The sequence below is a fragment of the Euprymna scolopes genome, chromosome 17 (assembly GCF_053919585.1).
Source record: "Euprymna scolopes isolate OS-2025 chromosome 17, ASM5391958v1, whole genome shotgun sequence".
In the NCBI taxonomy this organism is placed as follows: domain Eukaryota; kingdom Metazoa; phylum Mollusca; class Cephalopoda; order Sepiida; family Sepiolidae; genus Euprymna; species Euprymna scolopes.
In genome coordinates this window covers 468,843-494,788 of record NC_136498.1, presented here as the reverse complement: position 1 = coordinate 494,788, position 25,946 = coordinate 468,843, and the positions used below count along the sequence as shown (strand labels likewise).

The following is a 25,946-nucleotide window of genomic DNA, read 5'->3' as shown; positions in this document are numbered from 1 at the left end:
CAGGAACTTGTTTACATTAGATTTGAAGGCTACCATGTTGTTTTTAGCCAGGAAGCATGCTAGCAGAACAGTATTCCAAAGGCAGGCAGTTCTGAGAAAGAAGCTTTGTTCATGGAATCTGTGTTTATATTTAGGCACAGATAGAGAGTGGAGAAAATCATATATAGTGCTTTTAGCTTGTTGATTGTTTTTTGTGAAAGTTTGGCAAGGAGGGACCATAGATTGGAGTTTAGATGAGCACTTACCATGAAAATAGTGATAGAGCAGGGACAAACTCGCGGCGCCTTTTATATGGGAAAGCGGTTGCAGGGGAAAAAAAGGGCATCACCTACTAGATTTCAAAGCCAGTTTTGAACTCTATCAAGGTAGAATAGGACATGCCGAGCAGCTCCTGCCCAGATGTGGCAACAGTACTCCATGCAGAATGCACCTGGATCTTATGCAGGTTGAAGATCGCATCGGCAGTGAGATACTTATAGGAGTGATAGAGTGATTCAACTATCTTCCCAGTGATCTTGGCAACCAATTTGATGTATGTGTTCTATTTCAGATCAGTAGTGAAGGTCAGTCCCAGAAGCTTGTCAAGACATGGGGCTTCCCCAAGGGTAGAGCCATTCATTTCAACTGGGGCTATTAAATCTTTATTAATTATTTGCCAACATTTCTGTTTGGTTTTCTTCGTTTTTAGAATTATTGGATTTTGAGGTTTCTGTATATACGTATAACTGCACCTTTAATTGCATATGATAACAATAATTATAGCGCAATCCTTCTTGAAAATATCAGGACTGGTGAATTAAGTGCAACGTTTTTCAAAATCTATATTATATTTCTCTTAGTATGTGTCTGTCTGATCCACTTTTTCTTGAAAACTTCTGTGCCAATCTGACTGACATTTTATATGAACATTTGTTATGATAAGGTTCAATGAACAAAGTATTATTGTATCCGTTTGATGCACAATTAGGACTTAATAGGGATTAATATGGATTAGTCACGAAAATATCACATTTACTCTAAATGTTTTCTCAGAAACTACTCGGCCAATCTGGCTGAAATTTTGTATGAACATTTGTTATGATAAAGGCCAACAAACTAAGTATTATGGTATCTGATTGATACAGTTAGAGCTTAACAGAGATTAATAAGGATTAGTAGTTAATGCAAAATATGTGCACAAATTCAACCATATTCTATCATCAATTTTGCATAAAGCACTTATTCTAAGTCAACTATCTATAACCTTAGCCCGTTTTTAACTTTTAACAGACTTAAAAATCTAGTATTTATATAATCTTTGTTTTTTCTCTCTTCATTTTTTGTACTTAATTTCTCAACCATGATATTTTGAACAAGTGCCCTTATTGTCTTTTATAGTTTACTTGATTTTTTATCTTTTCGTTTTTCCAGTCTGAAGAGTTATTTCATCAAATACTTATGAGACTCGTTTATCTAATCAAGCACTCGTCTCATGAAAGGAGTATAAGTAAAAAGCAAAGGGTTATACTCCTTAACCTTGTATCATTTGAATGACTTTTTATCTTTGATATTAATTCACAACGTTTCGGCCGATGTAATCTTCAACCTTCCTCAGGACCATCATGGGAAATCTGTACGGAACTTCAAATGAAGCCTTTATTTAATCTATGTTAGCTTTCTCTCGTTTTGTCAGCCATTATCGGGTAGAATTCTTTAGTAATTCGTAATTGTATTCTTAGTATCATCTGCACTAAGGATTAAAACATTCATTTAGAATAACTGATACCTTTATCAGTTGCTACATATGTCCTTGCAGATATAATTTCCTAGTATGAGAAAATGCCCTCAAAGAAGGTCAGAGGTTACATCGTCCAAAACCATTAGACATGCACAATCGTGAAACAGTTGACAAACAGATAAAAATCTGATGACGCCCAAGTACCAATTTTTAACTTTGACCTCTTAGCAACCTTTTATCCGAATGAAAACCCATTAAAAAGTTTTCCGCATATCTGAATACCATATATACCAAATTTCAAGTCTGTAGATAAAAAATTTGTTGAGTATATAAGCTGAAAAATGCCCTTACACACACACATTCTCACTTTTATATATATACTAGCAGGCTGCCAAGCGTTGCCTGATGGTCAAATACAAATAAATATTATATTTAAATTTCACCCAGAAACTGAAACAGGTGCATGCGAGTATTATGTTTTTTTCTAAACAGTTCACTTCTTGTAAGTAAAAAATACTCGAGTTGAAATCAACACCAAAACCTAAAGACAATGAGTCAAGTGCGATAACCATTAGCCCAGCATGATACAATCTTTAAGAGGTGTTTTCACACCACTTATTCTTAGCATAAGTAATATGTAATGAGAACCATTCACGCATGTGCATTCATGAAACAGTTATCAAACAGAACAAATCCGATCACTCCCACGTACACATTTTTCAATTTTGACTCCTTAGCAACCCTTATTTCTGGATAAAAACGGATTAAAAAGTTTTCTACATGTCTGAATATCCTATATACTAAATTTCAAGTTTGTAGATCAAAACTTTGTTGAGTATATAGGTTGAGAAGTGTCCTCACACAAACACATTCTCACTTTAATAGATATCGAGACAGATGAGCAGGAATACTCAACAATGCTCAGGATTGAATGATTATCACTAGGGCTATGACAACAGCATATTCTTTTCATTGTTTTGACTCTCGAGTATATATCCGACACAGTTAGACACAATCAATCAACCGAGAATCACATCACTGTACATAAAAACATAAGATATCAATGAATATATACCTGAGAATCAAAATAAGGAAAAGAATATGCTGTTGTCATAGCCCTAATTATCACTACTATGTACTTTCTTCACTATATTCACCATATTTCTTTATTTTTACTGCCATCCTCCTCCCATTCCGTCCTCTAATATTGTTAGAAGAAGCTGAAATATTAGAAAACTCTCTTAATTAGTGGCTTACACATATGGTTTTAATTTGATTATACGTACTTTGAAGTTTTAAGATCATTTTGTCTCCATGGGTCACTTAGAGAGGAGGGGGGCACATACATATTCAACACATAGAGGATAATGTAGAGATTTGGAACCAATTTCATTGTCTGTCCTTAGTGATTTTTTAAACGACATTCGTTGTTCACTTTCCTTTTGAAAAAAAGTTGATATTCTTGAAATATTAAGACCTCATCGATCTCGGTGATATCAAACAGTAAATCATGTTTGCTGAGTTCCTCATATTGCCTCCTCATACTCCTATCTATCTATCTATATATATATATATATATATATATATATATATATATATATATATATATATTATTTGTTTATAAACGGGCATACTCACAAGGAGCTGGAGTTTTCACAAGAGGACAACAACAGCATTGTTAAATCATTTCTGTTGTATTGAGATATAAGAGTTCTATTCTTTTGTGATGAGATTTTAAAGTGATATCTTGTGCTTGTTGTGGTGGTTGTTGGCTGGGAAAACAAAGATGGTTGTTTGGATAGACAAACGTGTGTCCATGAGTGGATTTATGTAACAAGTAAGCTAACACTTATTATCGAGGGACTTTGATAAATGGCGACTCAACAGTAAAAAATATGTATTTAATTATGAAATGCATTCATTATACGTATGTATATTATCTTACCTTCATACTGGACATCAAGATGTAAGGTCTTCAACAGGCCAAGCAGACATGGTACGATGGTAGGAAGTGCAATCTTAACAATTGGCTACAAAAAAAAGAATCATCATCATCATCATCATCACTTTTTACTAAGAGTTCTCACATGAACCATTACCATAAAATTAAAAACATTCTTCGAGTCTGAGTGATGACAAGTCTCCTCTTTTCAATATTGCCATTTCTTTTAATCACTATTGAAACAACCTTTGCATTCTTATACCAGTCGTTTGTTATTGAGTTGACTTTCTCTGGAATGTTTTGTGACAATAATGGTCCTTAGGAACTGAGTACTCTTTGTGGCCTTCTGATCTATGTAGATAGAGCTTTATTGCTCCTTGGTCTTTACATCCTATCAAATCATCCTCAATCACATTTTGTGGTAACAATGAATGCCTATTTTTAGTAAGAGGCTCAAATATGTATTGTGACGCCTTTGTAAAAAAAAAAAAAAAAAAAAATATATATATATATATATTAGCTGAACTCCCGGCGTTGTTTGGTACTACAATATGCTTAAACATATTTTAATTTATGCAGATTGCGTATGTATTATTATAGAATCAATCCTCTATTGAATCTATATATCTATAAAGGTGAAATAGTCTGTATGTGTGTCTGTGTGTGTACATTTCCCTACCAAACTACTTTGTCAATTTTCAATCTACAGACTCGAAATTTGACATAAGGAGTATTGAGATTTGGTAAAATCGTTTTAATTGGTTTTCGGCCAGAAATTTGGCTGTCAAGTAGTCAAAGTTCAACGATTTGACCTTTGAAAACTCTACCTAACTCCTCCGCCAATTTTGGGTCTAAACACTTTAAATTTTAGATGTAGGTTATTTGGACATGGATCAAACTTAGTAATTTGATTTGAGTCCAAAACAGTAAATGTTAAGGGTTCAAAATTGGGGTTAATTTTCTTTTTAATTTGACCTCTTCAGTCTCTCCAAATTACCCAGCCAATTTTTGGTCTAAACATTTGAAATTTTACATCAATTGCATTCAGACATAGGGCAAGCATTTTAATCAGTTTTTGACCGAAAATTTGGCTGCCAAGGGGTCAAAGTTCAAAAGATTTGACCTTTGCGGTCTCCAGCAAACTATTAAGCCAATTTTAGGTCTAAACATTTGAAATTTTACATAAAGGGTATTCAGACATGCAGCAAGCTTTTTAGTCAGTTTTGGGCAAAACTTTGGCTGTCAAGAGGTCAAAGTTGAAAGTGTTGACCTTTGTAGACTCTACCAAACTCTTCCGCCAATTTTGGGTCTAAACACTTGCAATTTTGGATATAGGTTTCCTGAACATGAGTCAAACTTTTTTAATATATATATACATATGCACATAAAGTTATGAACAGTACATATGGCCCAAGCAAAGCCGGGCTGAACTGCTAGTACAAGGAATAATTTGCTCAGTGGACTAATTTGCAAAAAAAATAATATATATATTAATGATAATCTAGTTCATCAAATTTCGTCTGTGTTTATTTACATTATCACGTCAGCTGGTTTTTGGGCTTGACAATGAACGCTCTGGAAAATTCACTTCTAATTAATGTTTAGTTTTAAAATATGCAAACAAAGAAATGATTTGTGGCGATTTTAAATGGTACCTCTTTTTTATCGTAAATTGAGTTCATTAATCAGAAAAAATTAAAACAAAAAGGTGAGGAACCCCCGGGCTTAAACACGGGATCATTCGATCTGTAGTCAAATGCTCTACGACTGAGGTGTGTTTCTAGATGTCAACAAATCTGTTTTTTCTAAGAAGAAATTATTTGTTGAAATTTTATTATCTTCCTTTGCCAGTGCAACCTAAAGTATTCCCATGTAAAAATTCTTTTTTATCTATGAGAAAAAAAAGACTATTTTTAGGATCGGACGTTTTCGATTTTCAATACTTATCAGTCGAATTTCTGTATAAAACATATCTAAGAACACTGCCAGATATATAAATTACCTTTGTGTGAAATTTGCAAAATATAGACTCCGCCGTTTGGAACCTATAAGTAAGTAAGGAACTCACACACACACACACACACACACACAAAGTGACTTTTTATAATAGTAGATATATATATATATATATATATATATATATATATATAGAGAGAGAGAGAGAGAGAGGGAGAGAGAGAGAGAGAGACTTGTATGTAATATACTGAGTTCGTGTAAATCAGTCAATTTTCATATACCAATAAGTTTTAAGCCAAAAAGAGTTGACTTAAAGAGTAAGCTACAAAATTATCATATTTCATAATTGAACATTAATATAATGTGTAAGCAAAACCAAGACTTCAAAAAAGGTGTTGATGGCAACAAAAAGTGTATTTCATTTCACGTTATAATTGTTTCCATGTTTTTTGTTTGTTTCTATGGTTTTTGAAAATTTTCAAACGATATAATGTTTGAAATTGTCGACTGGACATGGAAACAATTGAAACGTAAAATGAAATACACATTTTGTTGCCATGAACACCTTTTTTGAAGTCTTGGCTTTGCTTACACAGTATATATATATATATATATATATAGATATATATATATATATATATATATATATATTACTTTCGTTTCAGTATGGAATTTTTTTTTTAAATTAATGATTGGTTATCCATTCCCAAACTCCATTTTGTTCAGAAGAGAAATCAATAAACACAAAATGCTGAAGAAACAACAGTTATACAGAAGAATCTGTGAATGGAAAACGATTCAATAGGCACTGAGGGCATTATAGTATTTGTTCATTCGCTCCTTCTCTTCTTTTGCAAATCTGCAACATATAAATTCCAGTTAATTCTGAATGGATACGGCTAGTATACTATTTAACGATACAAATTGTGCATTGCATTCGTAATTAAATAAGGAGCAAAAAAAAAATTATTTCATTGTTTTCTGATTAAAGAAAACAAAGGAAAGAAAATAAGCAGAGCATTATTAAAAATGTATTATTCTTGATTATAATAATAAAATCCTATTTAAGAACATTAAAGGTTTCTACATTTTCACAATGAGATTTTTATAGGTTGCGAAAATTCATTGAAATATATTGATTATCAAAAGAGAAATAACTGAGCAGACAGAATCGCAATGGGAAATTAACAGATATACATATTTAGTATTTGCCTGTGAAACGATGAAGACCTACTTGTCAAGTTCAAGATAAAATGTGCGAAAATGTCATTTTCTATCAACGTGTGTGATTTTAAAGTGTGGGAACTGATTGTAAGATTTGTTATTAATGAATTTGTTATTACTACTTTTATTTCGCCAAACACAAGTAAAAAAAAAAGGTGGTGGATTTTGCTTGGTGATAAACACTAATTTCAAGCTAAAAACTAGCTTAAAAAAAGATTTACCCGACCACTGTCCAACCACGTCACAAGTTTTTAACTAATCTTTTTAAGTAGTGAAATACTAACAACAGCATATGGGTTGGCCATATTAAATCTCACTGCCTTAGAAATAGATATCAACAAAAATCAAATCTCATATCGCGTGCTGTTTCTCTCTACGTCCAAGGTTAGTTGTACAGTAGCTATGTCAGAAACGCCATAATATATGCCAATGACTATTGGGTCCTCACTTAGTCTTCATCTCGGCCATCTACAGCACAATGACAAATCCATGATCTAATAGATATGCAATGTTAAATCTGACTAAACCCTACACCTCAGGTTAGAAAATTTACCGAAAACACTATAGTAGCACTTAAGAACGCAATTAAATTAAGCAAAGTAACAAATATTATTTTGAGAAATCCAGACAAAAAACCCTCCCATCATAACCGCTGATGTATACGAAAAACGCTACTTGACCTTGACCGAGTAAGATAACCGACTTTTTAACATGCCGTCTATGCTGGTAGAAGGAGGAAGAGGAAAAATATTAAACCCTAGAACCTTCACTCGCGCTTATAAGAGGATAGAAGCTCTTTTCTCTTATTCTCTTCTGTTTCTTTTTTTAATTTTATTTTTCCTTTCTCTTTCCACTTTTTCTGGATGTCATAAGATCACGTGATCTTTAACATGTATTCTTATACCCTCATTTTGGCAAATTCCATTTTATAACAGATTTGAACTTTCAAAGGAAGGATTATTATCACCTGGTGAGGTCTTTAGTTATTTGTAAATATTGACCGAATCATTGTTCTGAATGTTTATATGAATAAATAAAACGTATATCTCACTCTATTTAATATTGAGCACTCTTATACAAACCTCATTAATTCATTAGACTTTTATCTTTGAATACATTTAGCATTTAGATTTTCAGCTTAATTTTATTATATATATATATATATATATATATATATATATATATATATATATATATATACATAAATTAGTATTCCCCTGTACAGTTTGTGTAAAGAGAGTCGGATGCCAGTCAATTTTTTTGTTGTATTTGTATGCATTGAGTACATAATAAATGCAGTGGACTTACAATTGGGTTGAGAGCCAATAACTATTTTGTGTAAGAAATGTAAAACAATGGAGACATTTGAGAACGCGGATGTGGAGGAAGTATAATTAGATGGTGACAATATTGAGATTATTATATTATATACTAGTAGGAAATGTGTATCGGCGTAGCCTGGTGGAAAGATGACATAAAGCCAGAGGAGATTCGTTAAAAAAAAACCCCTCAAAAACAGATGAAATTACGGTTATCTAATGCATTATCATAGACCCAGCTAAATTTGTTTTGTTTTCTTTTTTAAGAAGTTGGTAAATGAAGAATTGAAGTCCCCACAAATGAAAAGAAATATTGAAAAGCACGTCAGGAGATATAATTTAGATGGCGAGGCTATGGAGATTGTAGAAAAATTTTGTTACCTTGGTGATACGATTGGAGCATAGGCAAGTCAGTTACTAGTGTGATTGTAAGTTCAGGAAACTTCTACCTTTACTAGATTGTTGAATTGTTACTACTGTTGACCGAGGGAAGGTTTATCAGGCATCTGTGCAAAGTGTAATGATGTATGGAAGTGAAAACTAGTGAGTGAGAGTCGCTGATATTTTTATTGCATTTTACCCCAAACAAAGCACAGTGCTACTTTAATGTAGGGGGTTACTATTTGGGACATAAATTGTAGGGATACTATGTAGGGAGTTAAGCAGCAAGATGTTTGTTTACATTACACTTGAACTTCTACATGTCAGTACAGTCAAGGAAGCAGAAACCCAGAACGGAATTCCAAAGTCTAGTAGTTCTAGGGAAGAAACTATTAAAGTAGAAGTCTTTTTGGCATCTGGGGATTTCTACTGTGTAGAGGTGGGATTTTGCTGTTTGTTGGTTTTGTCATGGGTATTTATGTCGAAGGGATACAAGGGCTTGTAGTTCGTCAGAGCACCTACCATTAAAATATTTGTTGCATGGAGAGAAATAATATAAGAATGATACAATAGGCGTGTAATGTAAGTTTTAAAGAGAGATTTACATCTGATGACTCCAGAGAAAGATTCAATTTGGACAGTAAAGGAAAATGTGTGCAGAACAGAAAACTTTGATGGTAACACCATGTTGAAAGAATCAATGCAAGTTAATAAATGTATACAAACTGAAGTAGCAAAGTCAATTGGCAGAGAAACGCTAAGGAAATAAGGAGAAATGATAAGAATGGACTTGAGAGAAAGAGTGGTAAATAAAGACCTGGTCAGAGATAGGTTAGTTTGGAAGTCAATTTGCCAGTATGTAAAACCGATATATGCCAGTATGTAAAACAAATATATGCCAGTATGTAAAACAAGTGTTAGACTGAATATAATAGCAAACCACCAAACACAAGTAAAAAAATTAGACCTTCTCATCATAGACAGAAATAGAATATGTTAATACCTGAACTGTACGAAGAGAACTGACGGCTATCTGTTGAGCTTTTGGTGAATTGCAAGGTAGAAGAGCAATCAAGCCTTTGTAGAGCTGCTGTTCAAACTTTGGGTTGCCTTTGGATAACGCGAGCAACATCTCATGGCAATATTCTTGTGTCTCTTCGCATTTGGACTTGGCCAAACATTCAGCAATTGCGCGGATACCTGATGAAAATGAAAAACAGATAATATATGAGAATCTTTCAAAAATGAGGTCTTCTTGTCATATCTATTATTATGCACTAATTCCAAGATACCAGCCTCCCAAGCATTACTTTTACCACTTAGTATGGGGTAAATTGATCTATCCATTTTAGGAATAATGGACTTATCCAGAGGTAGGCCCGAGTGTTAACATATAACAACACCATTTAAAAAAATTACGTTACAGATCTTTCGAGTCCTTGGTTGGTAAAGGAGAATTCCATCGGAAGCAATTTTTATTTTTGCCCGAATCCAGAGTGCCTCTTTTTAGGGAAACTGAATTTTTCACCATATTAAAAACTGACACATGGGAAGGCAAGTGAATAAGTACATACAAAGAAGAAAAAATATTCCATCTGACACCATCTTCCCCGCCTTTCATTCCCCCCTCCCCAACACAAAAAATAGAATCTAAATTGGGAAAAATTTAGAAAGTATCTGAGTGTCAGGAAAGTGGTTTGCTACATTTATCTAATTTTTCTGATTGATTAATTGATGATAGGTCAAATAGGATGAAAAGACTGAGGAGGAAAAGCACTAACCAGACCTCTATTGACAGTGTGCAGAGAGTATTAGGACTGTCATATAATAGACCGACCGTAGATGGACTGGTAGTTGTGCCCAATGCAATATATAGAATTCGAAATTGGAGGTCATTGTTTTAGATTAGGAGTTATTAGCACAAGCAGGTTGGTTGTTTATAAAAAAGTGTAATAAGAAAATTAGAAAGATGGGTTGAACAGGCAGAGCGGTCGGTGACATGTATATCACCACATCACAGAAAGATTCATACAACGTGATTTGGGGGAAGATCTATACGAGTTAGTGGAGAGTCTGTTTTGGAGAGTGAGAAAGAACAGATCAGAAAGAAGTCTGTTTTTGATTCCTCAAGAGAATGATCGACAGACATCTCGTGGAGGCAATGAGATAAAAATAAATTTCAACTAAAAAAACTACAGCAAAATAGAGACCCTCCACCCTACCTCTAAGGATGCGAAACGACAATACAACTTTGACCGTGGAAAAATATGGTGACTGAATAAAATCCATTTGTCCAGAAAGAAATGAGATTTGTGTCTGTTGCTACGAATTGAGAGAGCTTTTGTTCAAGACGCGATGAACGGCAGAACACAAAACTAATCAGAGACACAGCTAAAGGACATGAGAGCAGGATATAAAAGGTACTTTCGGTTTTGTGTTTATAACCCTCGCTCCCCGAATTATTGCTGTGTCGTAACTGTGAACAGTGACACAATGAAGCAGAACTTTGGGGGAGGATTTTTGCTACCAAATTCCAGAGAAAACTAATGGTTGTGTCAGTGAAAAATCAATGGTGAATAGCTGTTGCGATAGTGCAAAATGATTTTCAGTGGTATAAGAAAGAAATGAAGATTACTGGAAGTCTGGAAAGACTTGTTATAAGTAAAATCCGAATAATACCTTCAAAACTATTAGTCAAAATTCCTATCAAATGAAGTCGCAACAGTCCATGGGAGAAGTAAACTAAATTATGTTTTAAAAATGACTTTTCTGTTAATTAATCTTAAAATGGGTCAAACTTCTCATTGTTTCAGAATTTTAAAAAGAAAAATAAAGTATTCAGTAATGTGAAGTAATTTCGATTACAGACACCAAGTCTCCATTATAAAAACAGTCGACAGAGAATCAATAAAAATATTCCATCTACCATACCCTTACACGCCCTTCCTCGACTCCTCTCTAGAAAAAGTAAAGTTGGAGAAGAAAAAAGAGAGTAAAGAACATTAAATAACATACGAAACTCCAAGAGGCAGCAGACATTATTAACTTTAATGATGATGGACTCCCATGAAAAATGTGGCCTGACTTTATAACCTAAAAATCTAAGACAAGATTTCTCACATTTGGATATCAAGGCTAACACATTTTTTTAAAATCCTAAGATAAGACTCAGTCATTTACATTTTACATCTCTATGTAGACAATTACATGTTTGTGTGTACGTTATCACCCTCCACCTGTTTTTTTAAGATTGTATCGGTCAATCATAGAACATGCAATGCATAAAATAGTAATTTCATTGTTAACAGTAGTTGTGAATGATTTCCAGTGAGGATCATAGATTAAAGCTCAGTCGAGCACTTGCCATGAAAATAATGATAGAGCAAAAATATAATCACTACGTCTCTTTGGTAAAAAAAAGAGTTTGTAAGGAGAAATGCTTCAAGTTCTTCATATCTTTAAATATTTATTCATGGTGTTTGGTTTGGTTGTTTTTTTTTTTAAGAATATTTTTATTTATGACACAACATTAACAGAACAAGGCAGATGAGGGGGTCCAACAAGGCAGGAGCTATCACTCCATCTGTCTCCACAACAATCGATTAAAACACAAATCTGTCGAAAAGATTGGCATATTTTGATTCCTTGTGATCTTTTAGAAGAATTGAACTATTTTATTAAAAGATTATTAAAAGAAGAATATTGAATTCCATAAACATTTATTTTATTTTTATTCTTTATGTATGTGATTTACATAAAAGCCTCACACAGCAAGACATGTAATGTACTTGTTGTAAACTGATAGTACAATCCCCTCCAAAACTGGATGAACTAGTCTTAAAGATTATAAATGTAGTTACTTAGTGTATTATATGGTAAACTATATAGACAATTGTTGTGGTGCTCACCTCACGGATAACAATGAACTCTTCTGTTTACTATAAAACCTGGGTAAATATGCCTCTCAGTATTATGCTCAAGTTAAGCACACTTGGCATTTGGACTGACGTATAATCTACACATCTTTATTTTTTTTTTTACTTGCTCTTCTTTTCAATATATTTCGTTTTCACTAAATACCAAGTTGAGTATTTATTTCGGACCCTTACCAGTCCACAACAAAAATAAAAGATACAGTTATTCTGGTCAGAATAAATTATTTTGCACTAGTGGGGTAGAAGGGTGGGGGCTTTGCCCGGTTGTAAAATATGCTTAAATATGATATTTTAATTTGTCCAGATTTCGTATATATTATTATAGTCATGGTTTCAAAAGTAAAAAAAAGTATTTAGGTGCCATCAGCTAGAATCGAAACCGAAAGCAAAACTGTAGCATTTAAAGCTGGTGACGTTACCACTGTACTAACGTGACATGCTGTTGATCTGCTTATAAATAAACTAAGATGAATGTACAAAATGTATAACGATCTTTTCAATTTTTACCGATTTTTTACTCGCTGAAAACTATTTTAACTGGCTAAAGACCCATAAAAGTACGGTCCATAAAAAAATCCAATAATTTGATGCATCTAGCGCCACTCTTCAACTTTTACTTTCGGAAAAGATAGGGTTTTAAAATATGGAGGCAGACATAATAAGCTTTATAAATTAGATTTATCTCCCTTTCACGGCCATCTCTAGCATCCACGGTATTTGTTACAAGAGAGTTATTCAAAATAACAGATGTTTGTCTGAGGCGGTATTGGTTAGAGATGTGCAGCTCTTATTCGGTTTGCTATTATATTTCAGAACTTTTAAAATCAAGAAATTCAAAACACGAGAAATATCTTGCCAAAAATGTTGTATGCTACAAGCTATTTCGGCATTGTAATGGAAAAAGAAACTGACATGAAGTTGACACCAGAGTTTAGCAGTGCAGGCGCCAGTCAATTCATTATTGAATGGATTGAAAAAGCTGAGCTCTTCTGTCAGCTTTGCTCCGTAAAAAAATGAAATGTGTAATGACAGGCCATACATTTATGGTTTACCAGTAATGAAGTGAGCAATGGATTACAGACATGAGGTAAAAATGGTTGCACACATACCCAACGCCATGACAGAAACCTTAGGAAACGTAGTGGAATGGGACCATAAATGAATGCTACTAAGACTAAGTCTTTTTCTTTAACAATCACAAAACCCTTCTTAACCATTGTCATGACAAATAACGCTATACCTGAGAGCTCATCATTAAAACTCCTCACTTTAACATTCACAGGCAACATGAATTGGGACAAATATATATAGAACATTGCCACGGCTGTTGCAAAAAAGATCGCCTCCCTCTACCATGCTAGGAAATTACTCACACCTAAGAGTATCCTATATTTCTACAAAGCCACCATTCGTCCATGCATGGTGTATTGTTGCCACATCTACCACTAGTCTCTCTCTTTTACACAGGGTCCAAAAAGAAATCTCTAATCTAATGCTCCTGCACTATCAGCTAAGTTTTAACTCCTGTCCCATCACCGCAATGCTGCATCCCTGTGTCCGTTTTTCAAGTATTTTAATTCCCAAATGAACTCATAGCACTAGTGCCCCTTAATGTAAACACTTCGACTAACCTGACAAGCAGCAAAATCCCACCTCTTCATTGTTGAGGTGCCTAGATGCCGGAAAACCTTCTACTCTAATAGTTTCTTCCCTAGGACTGCTCCCTGTTTCTTGCTTTTCTGATTGCACGCAAAAGTTTAAACAGACATCTCGCTGCTCAACTCTCCAGATAGTCCCCTGTAGACATGATCCTGATTAGTAATTATCACGCCCAATTGGCAATATGCCTTGTTTGGAGTGAAAAAAAATGGAGTACAGAGAGCTCAACTTCCATGTCCAGGCATACATTGCAGATCCTGGTATTTGTTGAAAAATACAGCTTACTTGACAAAGCTTCTCACATGACCTACAAACAGACCAGAACACAAAATGCCTTATAAAGTTGATATGTCAAAATAAAAGTCCAATTCCAACCTTTAAAAAACAAAAACTAAAACAGGTTTTGCAGTTTGACAAAATAAATTACATTTACCTTTGGACGAGTTCAATGACAGCAGAATAAAAGTTTGTTGGTTGACTGCACAATCAAAACAAATTATCTTATAAAAAACATTGGTGCTTGTCCATTACCCCTACCCACCCCAAAGAAAAAAAACAAAAATAAAGCAAAATCTTTATGATGTATGTACCGTGACAGAAAACAAATAGCGTAAACTAAAAATCACTTAAATTGATCAAGTACTTTTATTTGAATCGCCTCAATGAAAATACTCCCTAGTAATATAATTAGTAGCAAATCCCATCCCTTCACTATAGAGGTTCCTACATAAAATAAGATTTTTAAGTCTGATAGCTTCTTTCCTCGAACTACTTCATTCTGGAATTCTCTTTCGATCATACCAACATACAGAAATTTAAATGTAATGTGAAAAATTATCTTGATCCCCAATTCTCCACTCAGGTCGCCCTTGCCATATAAACATAATCCTATCACACTAGCTTCTGATGCTTCAGTGGTAATATTCCTTGTTTGGTGCAAACAAAAGTTAAAAAATAAAAACTTTTACAGAAGTTGTAATATATATTTTATGTTTATTGTGTCTACTTTCGTAGTTCATTATCACAAATTTTAAGTGCTATTCAGAAAAAGATAATGTTGGTAAAAGTGACAGAAAATAACAAGAAAACTGTATGAGCCGTTTTGTTTTACCGTCGGTAATTTTATTAAGGATCAATTAATTATTACTAATTTTTAAGTCTTGATTCTAAAGATGCTCTTTCTATTTGTCTTTATTCTAATGAATCTTATTTTAATAATACTCTTCCAATGAGTCTTGATAGTGACCATTGGTCTTCTATGAGGTTTAGATAGCAATGTCTACCCAAGATCCCAGTACTTTCACCACCTTTTTAGTGGAGGTGTGGTTAGTGCTCTCTCTACACATTCTTTTGTGTGATGTCATCCACGACTGGTGCCATCACTTTTTTGCTGGGAGGGGAGGAGGGTTATTATTATTAGCATTACTAGAAAGTTATAAACTATTTACTTAGAATGCGTGCTTTATGCAAAGATGATGATCGAATATAGTTAAATTTGTGTTCATTTTGGCATTAAATATTAATTCTATTAATCCCTAATAATTCTTAACTGCGCATCAAACGGATACAATAATATTAAATTCGCTGCACCTTATCATAACAAAGATCCATATAAAATTTCAGCCAGATCATCCCAATAGTTTCTAAGAAAACTGTTGTATCTTCTCCGTGATCCTTCTGATTCCAATTTCTCTCATTCTCTTTTCAAAGTTTTCCGGTATTGATCCTATTATTAATGGTGTTATCTTGACTTTTTTCATCTTCCATATCCCTTTGAGCTCTCTGGCCAGTTCAGTGTATTTGCTTTGTTTCTCCGTCTTTTTGATCTTCACTCTGTGGTCTGCTGGAATTAATTAATTTATTTATTTTGTTTGTTTGTTTGTTTGTTTGTGCGTGCGTGTGTGTGTGCGTGTGTGTGTGTGTGAAAATTCATGAATCCAAGACAACGGTGGTTCACATGTACCTATTTACTATGCCTCCCCACGGGACAGAGTTAGACACCAGGGTCGTTTTTTAACGTGGAGAAAAGGTACAAAAATAAAAATTGTCTCAGTCGTGAAGGATTTCTCCTCCACCGAAAGAGAACAAGAAATGGAAGTGCAGCATCTGAAGAACAGATACTACACTTTGATCTTGACCAAAACCAATTTATTTCACAGCTCAAAATAATAACAAACGTAATGGGTTATTTGTTAATCACAATACATTTAACAAAAACAGAAATAAAATAAGTTTTTAAATTAAGTCAAAATTTGTTTGGCAACGTTTCGGAATGTGGGTTTATGAAAATGTGTGATAAATTCACAAAACCAAATTCCATACTGATAAAAAAAAACAAAAAAAAAAACATTTCAATCATCACGTAAATATAAAAATATTTGCTGTTTTTTTGTTTTTTTAATTTCATCGACAATAAAATTAGATTCGAAACAATAAGGATTCAAGATTCTTCTTTTTTTTAATTTTACTTTTATTCCGCCCCAAACAAAGCATCTTGTCTCTGAAACCTAAGAGGCTACTGTGATAGGGGCTAGATTTATAGGGGATCAACCTAGGTAAGCAGTTGGACAGTAAAATTTTACAAGATATTATTTCTAGAAAAGTAGAAAGTGAACGTTGGGTTTACTTTTGACAGTTTCGTAACTCATTTCCTTTATTTTGTCTTTTAGTCCTCACATCTCATGAGCGAACTTTTTGACAAAGGAGGAATAATTGCTGTTTTCTGGGTTTATCTATCCATATAACACTAATTGTTGACTGGTTTTGACGTTAAAACTGTATTTATTTTTCCCTCCTTACATCAAGTTGTCTTATGTCTTGTCTGAAGCGCTTTCCAATAGAATAAGTGAAGAATGCATGGTCCCCCGTGAGTAAACAGTGAATGAAGCATAAAAAATGACTAAATTCAGTACCCCCCCCCATTTAGCCCCAAAAGTCCCCAGGGGACGTCAAATCTTAGTGAAAATGAACAAACGGTGCAGTTTTAGGCCTTAACATATGTAAACTTCAGTTCTGCACCATGCAAGAAAAGAAATGACGAAGTCCATCATTTGCCCCCCACCCCATTTAGCCCCAAAGTGCCCATATTTAGAGTTCAGACACAGAAATTTTTGGACAAATATGGTAAAATAGCCCCAAAAATGGAGTGTTTTTTATTAGCCCTAAAAGAGCCTCTGGGGCACAGCCAAAAGTTATTGTGAAGTATAGACAAACAAAATTATATAGAAATCAGTTAGTTACAACTTTTCAGAAAGTTTTATAAAAATCCAAGGCATCAATTTTTTTAATAAGCACAAAAGTGTCAATTAAAGCCATTTTAACCTGAAAAGTATCCCTAGGGGTCAACCGTAGTTTTCCCGGAAAATCCATTGAGATGACAGAGGTTGGCATGTTTGTGTACATGAGAAACTTGAAATTCTAAAACTAGAAACAATTTTATTAATCTATTCTGATACTACACTTCAGCTTTTTTATTCAACGAAGGAGATTGAAATAATTTAAATTTTTGTCCCAATCAAGTTGCCTCGTTTCGGGTGTTGAAGTTTCCCAATATTAAAAACCACATTTGTATCTAACTTTGTCCTTCTGAAGAAATAAGATAATAGGGATACAACTTCCTGTTTTGTGTTTGTTTTTTGTTATCCCCTTCCTCGCGACTCCAATGATTATATCTATATATAGATCTATAAAAGTGAACGTGTCTGTGTATCTGTGTGTCTGTCTGTGTGTCTGTGTACATTTCCCTACCCAATAACTCTCTCAATTTTAAGTCTACAGACATGAAATTTGATATACAGAGTAGTGAGGTTTGAGAAAATATTTGGGATCGGTTTTCGGCCAGAAATTTGGCTGTTAAGGGGTCAAAGTTCAACGATTTGACCTTTGAGAACTCTCCCAAACTCCTCCGCCAATTTTGGGTATAAAGACTTGAAATTTTAGATATAGGTTCCTTGGACATGGATCTAACTTAATAACTTGATTTGACCCCCAAACAGTTAATAAAGCATGTTAAAAAACACTTTGAAAAAGAGTTAAAAACATATTTAATCTGAAAAGGAAACACTTGATAAGTGGATAGTCCTTAATCCGCAGAGTTTCGAAGAAATACTTTCCTTCTCATCAGAGGGTAAGAATTAGCAAAATGCGGAATCGGATTTTGCATACAAAAGTATTTAATGAAACAACAAGTAAGTCAAAGATCTTACTTGATAACAAAAAAGTGAAGCAGAGGGAATATGGTGAAGAAAAAGATGATTACACGTGAATGGATAGTCTGATGAAAGATAAATAATCCTATGACGGTAAAATCCAAAAATATAACTTCAAAACAGTTAATTGAATTTCCATTTGCACAAGTAAAATCCAACGAAATCCTGTAATTGGAAGATGGTCCAAAATAATCCAAAGGCCGAAATCCATGGAATAATTCACAAATATGTACAAGGCAAAAGGGGAAAAATTTCAATAATATTAATAAAAGAAAAATAAGATATGTTTTTATCACTGCTGCCGAGACATAAATATAAATCTTTATTTTTTATTTTATTTTATATATATATATATATATATATATATATATATATATATATATATACTAGCGTGGGTACCCGGGTGTTAGGAGGTGTGGTGTTGAGCAAGAAACAAAAAGATATGGTAGTAGGGAGGCAGCCTCGAATCCGTACCGTGAAGGAGGAAAAGAACGGGAAAAAAACGTGACGTCTTTGCTGTTACGACCACCGCCAAACCGGAAGTGACGTAGTTTTAAATTAAGGCTAGAAAAGAGGAGATGACTTTCGAAAATATCGGCGAAAAAAGCGACCCCTCCCTGTAAAAAAGTTCCCAGTTGAGGGTGAAGAAATTAATGTTTTTAATTAATTTTTCGGTATTTGTCGTCTGAAGGGTCGAGCTTCAAAACTATACTGATCTCGTGAAAATACGTCGCCTCTGTCGAAAGTTTTAGTCAGACATGTAAACATAGATACATACGTTTGTATATTGGTAACAAAAAATTTTTGCCCCAAACCGATTAAAAAGCATGCCCTATCTCTGAATACCCTTTATGTAAAATTTCAAATGTTTAGACCAGAAATTGTCTGAGTAATTTGGTAAAGATCGCAGAGGTCAAATTTTTTAAAACTTTGACCCCTATTATGATCCCTTAATATTTATTGTTTGGGGCTCAAATCAAGTTATTAAGTTAGATCCATGTCCAAAGAACATATATCTAAAATTTCAATTGTTTATACCCAAAATTGATGGAGGAGTTTTGAGAGAGTTCTCAAAGGTCAAATCGTTGAACTTTGACCCCTTAACAGCCAAATTTCTGGCCGAAAACGGATTACTAAGATTTTCTCAAATCTCACTACCCTGTATATCAAATTTCGAGTCTGTAAACTGAAAATTGACAGAGTTATTTTGTAAGGAAATGTACACAGACAGACACACCCACACACAGACAGATACTTTCACTTTTATAGATATACTAGCATGGGTGCCCGGCGTTGCCCGGGTATTTGGAGGTGTATGTTGAGCAAAAAAAAAAAAAGCAGTCAATTTTTTTTTTAACTTTAACCCCTATTATGACCCCTTAAAATTTATTGTTTTGGGCTCAACTCAAGTTATTAAGTTAGATCCATGTGCAACGAACCTATATCTAAAATTTCAAGTGTGTAGACCCAAAATTGTCGTAGGAGTTTGGTAGAGTTCTCAAAGGTCAAATCGTTGAACTTTGACCCCTTTATCGCTAAATTTCGGGCTCATAACCGACCACATCATTTCCCAAATCTCAGTACCCTGTATATCAAATTTCGAGTCTGTAGACTAAAAATTGACAGAGTTATTGCGTAAGGAAATGTACACAGACACACACACACAGACATACACAGACATGTTCACTTTTATAGATATATAGATAGATATCTCTATATCTATAAAAGTGAAATTGTTTGTGTGTCTGTCTGTGCATGTACATTTCCCTGCCAAATTACTATGTCAATTTTCCGTCTACAGACTCGAGATTTTAGATAAGGGATATTGAGATTTGGGAAAATCTTTTTTATTGATTTTCGGCCAGAAATTTAGCTGTCAAGGGGTCAAAGTTCAACGATTTGACCTTTGAGTACACTACCTAACTCCTCTGCCAATTTTAGGTCTAAACACTTGAAATTTTAGATGTAGATTCCTTGGACATGGATCTAACGTTTAAACTTGATTTGAATCCAAAACAATAAATGTTAAGGGGTCAAAATTAGGGTCAAAGTTTTTTAAACTTTTCTTTCAGCCAATTTTTGGCCTAAACATTTTAAATTTTACATAAAGTGCATTCAGGCATAGGGCATGCTTTTTAATCGGTTTTTGTCCGGAAATTTGGTTACCAAGAGGTCAAAGTTCAAAAGATTTGACCTTTGCAGACTCTAGCAAACTATTGAGCCAATTTTAGGTGTAAACATTTGAAATTTTACATTCAAGGGTATTTAGACATGCAGCAAACTTTTTAATCAGTTTTTGGGCGAGAATTTTGCTGCCAAGAAGTCAGAGTTGAGCTTTGCAGACCCTACCAAACTCCTCCGCCATTTTGGGTCTACACACTTAAAATTTTAGATCTAGGATCTTGGATATGAGTAAAACTTTTTAATATATTGTAGCAGAATTGGCAATAACCGAAATGGGGGGAAATAAAGAGCTTACCTTGGATACGTCTGTTGTTGTGTTGCGGGCCGAGTGGAAGAGAGTTCCAAGATGGCGTTCATGGGGTTTTATTGGCTTTGACCCCATGCAATTCTTGCAGAATCACGTGTGCTCTCGTGCGATTATGCAAATATATAATTCCTGCCTATAAAGGCAGGACGCTGGGAAGTAGTCAGGCAGTGTTTTGCAGATTGCCCGTAGGTGGTTCTGGCGATTGCATTGTTCTTTGTGACGAACTACGTATCTGCGAGAAGCGAGTTTTCTTCTGTCTTTTTTTTTTGTCTCCTTCTTTCTCCACGATTATTACAGCCAAGAAATCCCTCTCTTCTAGAGGTGGGCGGTGCAGGGTGAAACTGACTATTTCCTATCTTTGTTCCTGATTTTTGCCTAGCACATTTTGTTACAAGCTATTTCAGCTCGACTATGGCGAAGGTGCAGATAAGCAGTGATATCATCAAGCTGTTCTATGGCGAGGGAGATGTTGTAGCGTGGCTGAAAAAAAGTGAGACTTGTCGCACAACTTCAGCAGGTAGATGATATAGTGAGTCTGCAACCTTTATATCTTGAAGGTGATGCACTGGCCCTCTACATGGAAGTGGAGGATGACGATCAAATGAAGATAGACCAGATTGAGGCCCGATTAAAAGAGGCATTTACCGATGACGCATTTGCAGCATACAGAAAAAAATACTGTCTGACCCATTTGGGATTTGGCTTGAATGTGGCTCCCCTGATAATGAGAGCAATTGTCAGTGAAGTATTATCCCAGGAAGAAATTGTAGGCCGCGCAGCATCTGCTTACATTGATGACATTTTTGTCAATGAAGACATGGTGCCCACGACCCATGTAAGAGAACACCTAGCACAGTTCAGGTTGGAGTGCAAGAACCCAGAGCGGTTGAAGGACGGCACACGTGTGCTGGGATTAGTGGTCGGGATGGAATGCAGTGAACTGTGGTAGAAGCAGGGAAATGCAATTCCAGAGGCGCCCAGTATTGTTATGCGATGAACAATGTTCAGGTGTGCGGTTGGCTTTATGTGGCTTGTGGAATACTCAGAAGGAGAGTAAGATCGGTAACAAAGGGCTGGGATGATAAAGCGAGGGACACCATACTGCATCGTATGATGTTTGAGATCTTAGAATCTGTGCAGCAAGACGATCTGGCCTGAGAAAATTGGTGTGTGGATGGCAAAGAGCTGAATGTATGGGTCGATGCTAGCTCCCTAGCAATTCGTGCAGCCTTGGAGACGTGTGAAACTGTGTTGGAAGATGCATGTTGGCTGCGACCTGAAGATGACTCCCAACACATCAACTTAGCTGAACTGGACCCTCTATTGAAAGGCATCAATTTGGCTCTTCAGTAGCAGGGCAAGGTGCTACATATAAAGACAGATTCTGTCTGCGTATACCATTGGGTCTTGGACACGCTAACTGGAAAGGTGCGAGTACGCACCAAAGCAGCAAGTGAGATGCTTATTAGGAGGCAACTAAACACTCAAGGAGCTTGTAAAAGAGTACAGGCTGACAGTGGACATGACGCTGGTTCCATCAGCACGAAACATTGCTGACCGATTGACACGAGTACCACAGCGGTGGTTTGAGGCAACGAAAAAGAAAAACGGGCTTGACCCGGTGATCGGCGCGGTTCACACAGACGACCTGGATGAGAGTCAAATCATGGCTATTCACAAAGGTAGTGGACATCCGGGGGTGCAACACACTACCTATTTTGCCAGGAAAAGTTGCCCAACCATGACAAAAGCAACCGTTAAAACGGTCATACAGAAATGTGAGGAATGTCAGTCCATTGATCCAGCGCCGGTCAAGTGGGAAAAGGGAAAGCTGGAAGTGAACGAGAATTGGCAGCGAATTGGAATGGATATCACGCATTATGGCACCTTCCATTTTTTAACTCTAACAGACGGTGGTCCTTCGCATTTCTCTATTTGGAGAAAATTGGCGAGGCAGGACTCGGCAAACGTGCTTCATCAGTTGGAAGCAGTGTTCCTCGAACGTGGCTCACCACATGAAATCCTTTTAGACAATGACACAGCTTTCTGCAGCAACGTGTTCCAAGCATTTGCATATAAATGGGGAGTTCACTTGCGATTCTGTTGTGCATACGCTCCAGCCGGGAATGGCATAGCCGAGCGATGTCACCGTACAGTGAAACGAATAGCGGCTAGAATGCATTGTCCCATACAAGAGCCTGTCTACTGGTATAACATCACACCCAGAGACGACGTATCTGCCTTCACTGCGCCTGCCAACAGGATTTCTCGCAACTGCGTCCCAGGTCCCAAGAACAGCTCTTACCAGGTTGGAGATCGCGTGTGGGTCAAATGACCACAAAATCGATGTACCACGAGGTTTGGCAAGGGTGAGGTGACCAAGGTAATCAGCCCTCAATCGATTTTGGTGGACGGCGTGCCTCGTTACATGTTGTTACATCAGAGGAAGAGGAAGACCGTACAATGTCTTCTGAAAGGACAGAGAGTATGATGCAGGACGACGGAGAGGATTTTGAGCCATATAATACACATACTAAAGAAGCGGAAGAAGGACCACCCCTTTTGCCTTTATGAAAGAGTACCCGACAAAGACGGATACTAACCCCCTGCCCTGATTGTAAAACACCGGCTATGGACCAATGAGAGGAGATAATGGAACAGACTGGTGGCAATAACGGTGGTAATGAGGAAGATGGCAATAAGGAAGTGCTGCCCGATTCTTTGAAGAAGACGACTGCCCTTCTGCTCTGTTTGTGATCATGAGGTCAGAGGGGAGTTTAGCAGAATTGGCAATAACCGAAATGAGGAGAAATAAAGAGCTTACCTCTGATACGTCTGTTGTGTTGCGGGCCAAGCAGAAGAGAGTTCCAAAATGACGTCCATGGGTTTTATTGGCTTTGACCCCATGCAATTCTCGCAGAATCGCATGTGCTTTCACGCGATTATGCAAATATATAAAGGTAGGATGCTGGGAAGCAGTCAGGCGGTGTTTTGCAGATTGTGCATAGGTGGTTCTGGCGGTTGGATTGTTCTTTGTGACGAACCATGAATATGCAAGAAACGAGTTTTTTTTTCTGCTTTTTTTTTTATTTCTTGTTTTTGTCTCCTTTTTCTTCTTTCTCTACGGTTATTACAGCAAAGAAATCCCTCTCTTCTAGAGGTGGGCGATACTGACTATTTCCTATCTTTGCATACTACATTTTGCTACATATATATATATATATATGTATATATATATATATGCACATAAAGTTATGAACAGTTCATAAGGCCCGAGCATAGCAAGGCTGAACTGCTAGTATATATATATAGAAGTATGTTTATTTTACAAAAATTATTGGTTACATATGTGCTTACATGTTTCCGTGAAATCTCAATTTAGAGAGACCCACCTCATCAGACCAAAAGCGATTTCAGTTTGATGAGATGGGTCTCTCAAAATTGAGATTCCACTGAAACATGTATGCACATTTGTAATCAATACTGTTTGTATAATAAACATTCTATTAATATATACCTGCTCTGTACTCCATTGAGCACTCTTTAATAAACACATGGGTTTTAGTGGATCTACATCTAAGAAACCAAACTATACAACCCATATATATATAATATATATGATGAACTCTTTCCTCGATTTCAACGTATGAGCTTCCATCACATCAACTAAGTTGCTCAGAAATCCAGAGATGATTTGTTTATAGTGGTGAAGGCTTTGTGCAGAACCGACCACATTTTTTGGCATTACTCCTTACCTCTGTTGGTGAAGATGACTGCCACAGGAAAGAGTATACAGTAGACTGCAAGTTTTCACATCAGAGTTTCCCTTTCCTAGATGCATGTCTTGAAAAAACTGGGGGTGCATCTCTCCCAGTGAATTAATGCACCCCCAGATACCAACCTGGAAATTTCTAAGACTCTACACGGTACATATAACGCCCAGCCTTCCCAAATGGTCACCTATCTGCTACTCGCCAGGCTCAATGTTGCTTAACTTCAGTGATCTGGCGAGAACCAGTGTGTCAATGTGATTGTGCTGTATATATTCTCATTATATTTTCATAATTAAATTTTTTGTTAATCCCCCTCGTGATTCCAATGACTATAATATGATCGTTTTCAAGTCTAATGTGAATAAATTTCTATTGAGTTGTAGCCATACCCAAGTTCTACAGTGTCTGATCTTGTCTCACCATCTACCTAACATGTAACCTTTATCCTTGAGTGCCTTTCGGGCCTTGATAAGTGGTGACCTATCAAGTAAAAAAAATACAATAGAGAATAGTTCATGAAAAAAGTTCTTTACACCATAGTTTTTTGAAGAAACATGTCTTTATCAAAAGGAAAAAAAATATATTTATTATGCATAAAATATATAACACTATATTTTATAATGCTTCAAATATTTATATATATATATATATATAAATATAAAGAGAGAGAGAGATAGAGAGAGAGAGAGAGAGAGAGAGAGAGAGAGAGAGAGAGAGAGAGAGAATGCATTCACCTGCCCCAACCTTCTTCACTCAATTTTATTTTGATTTAAATTTCTTTCAACCAGGATGTCAACTCATCTGGCATTAGTTAATCTAAAGAAATTAGTGTTAAAAAAAAACTAAAAAAATGTCTATTTTTTTAAAAACTTTTACATTTTTTCACTGAATCTGATCTGAACAATGAAATAGGAATCTGCTTAGTAGTATCTGCTGACATTCTTTAAGAGCTCACCTATTTTTTTTTTTCATAATAGTAGAAAGAATGTCAGACAGAAAAACTAGCTATTATTTAAAACAACCGGCTTTTCTATTGGAATTTTCTCAATTATATGTGGTAACAAAGATATTGTGACGCTGACAAGAAGACAAGAACCCAATATAGATGAAGATCTAATAAAAAAAATCGTATTTTGAAAAAGCAAAACGAGAAGAAAGAGAGGAAAGTGTGTTGCAAATATCTGGTATTTGTGGGAACTTATCTCTGAAAATGTGACTTTTTAATGATCCTTTATATTTCTCATTCTCTGGGTTAGTTTTAGCAGTGTTATAGAAATAAAGAGCTGTTTATTCTGTGTTACAGTCGCTAAGTTAATCCTCATGTGTGTCCTGCTATCTTGG

At 35.4% G+C, this 25,946-nt stretch overlaps 1 protein-coding gene across 5 annotated transcripts in view; it reads right to left on the bottom strand.

The window, feature by feature from the left end:
• The window catches only part of LOC145296644 (armadillo-like helical domain containing protein 1), a 217,472-nt gene that overhangs the window by 124,189 nt on the left and 67,337 nt on the right, over nt 1–25,946 (bottom strand). For all 5 annotated transcript variants that reach the window (XM_080142573.1, XM_080142574.1, XM_080142571.1 and 2 more), the window contains 2 exons: nt 9,543–9,739; nt 3,663–3,747 (listed from right to left, as the gene is read on the bottom strand). In XM_080142573.1, coding sequence (XP_079998699.1) covers nt 3,663–3,747; nt 9,543–9,739 — 282 coding nt within the window. The remainder of the gene's footprint in view (nt 1–3,662; nt 3,748–9,542; nt 9,740–25,946) is intronic.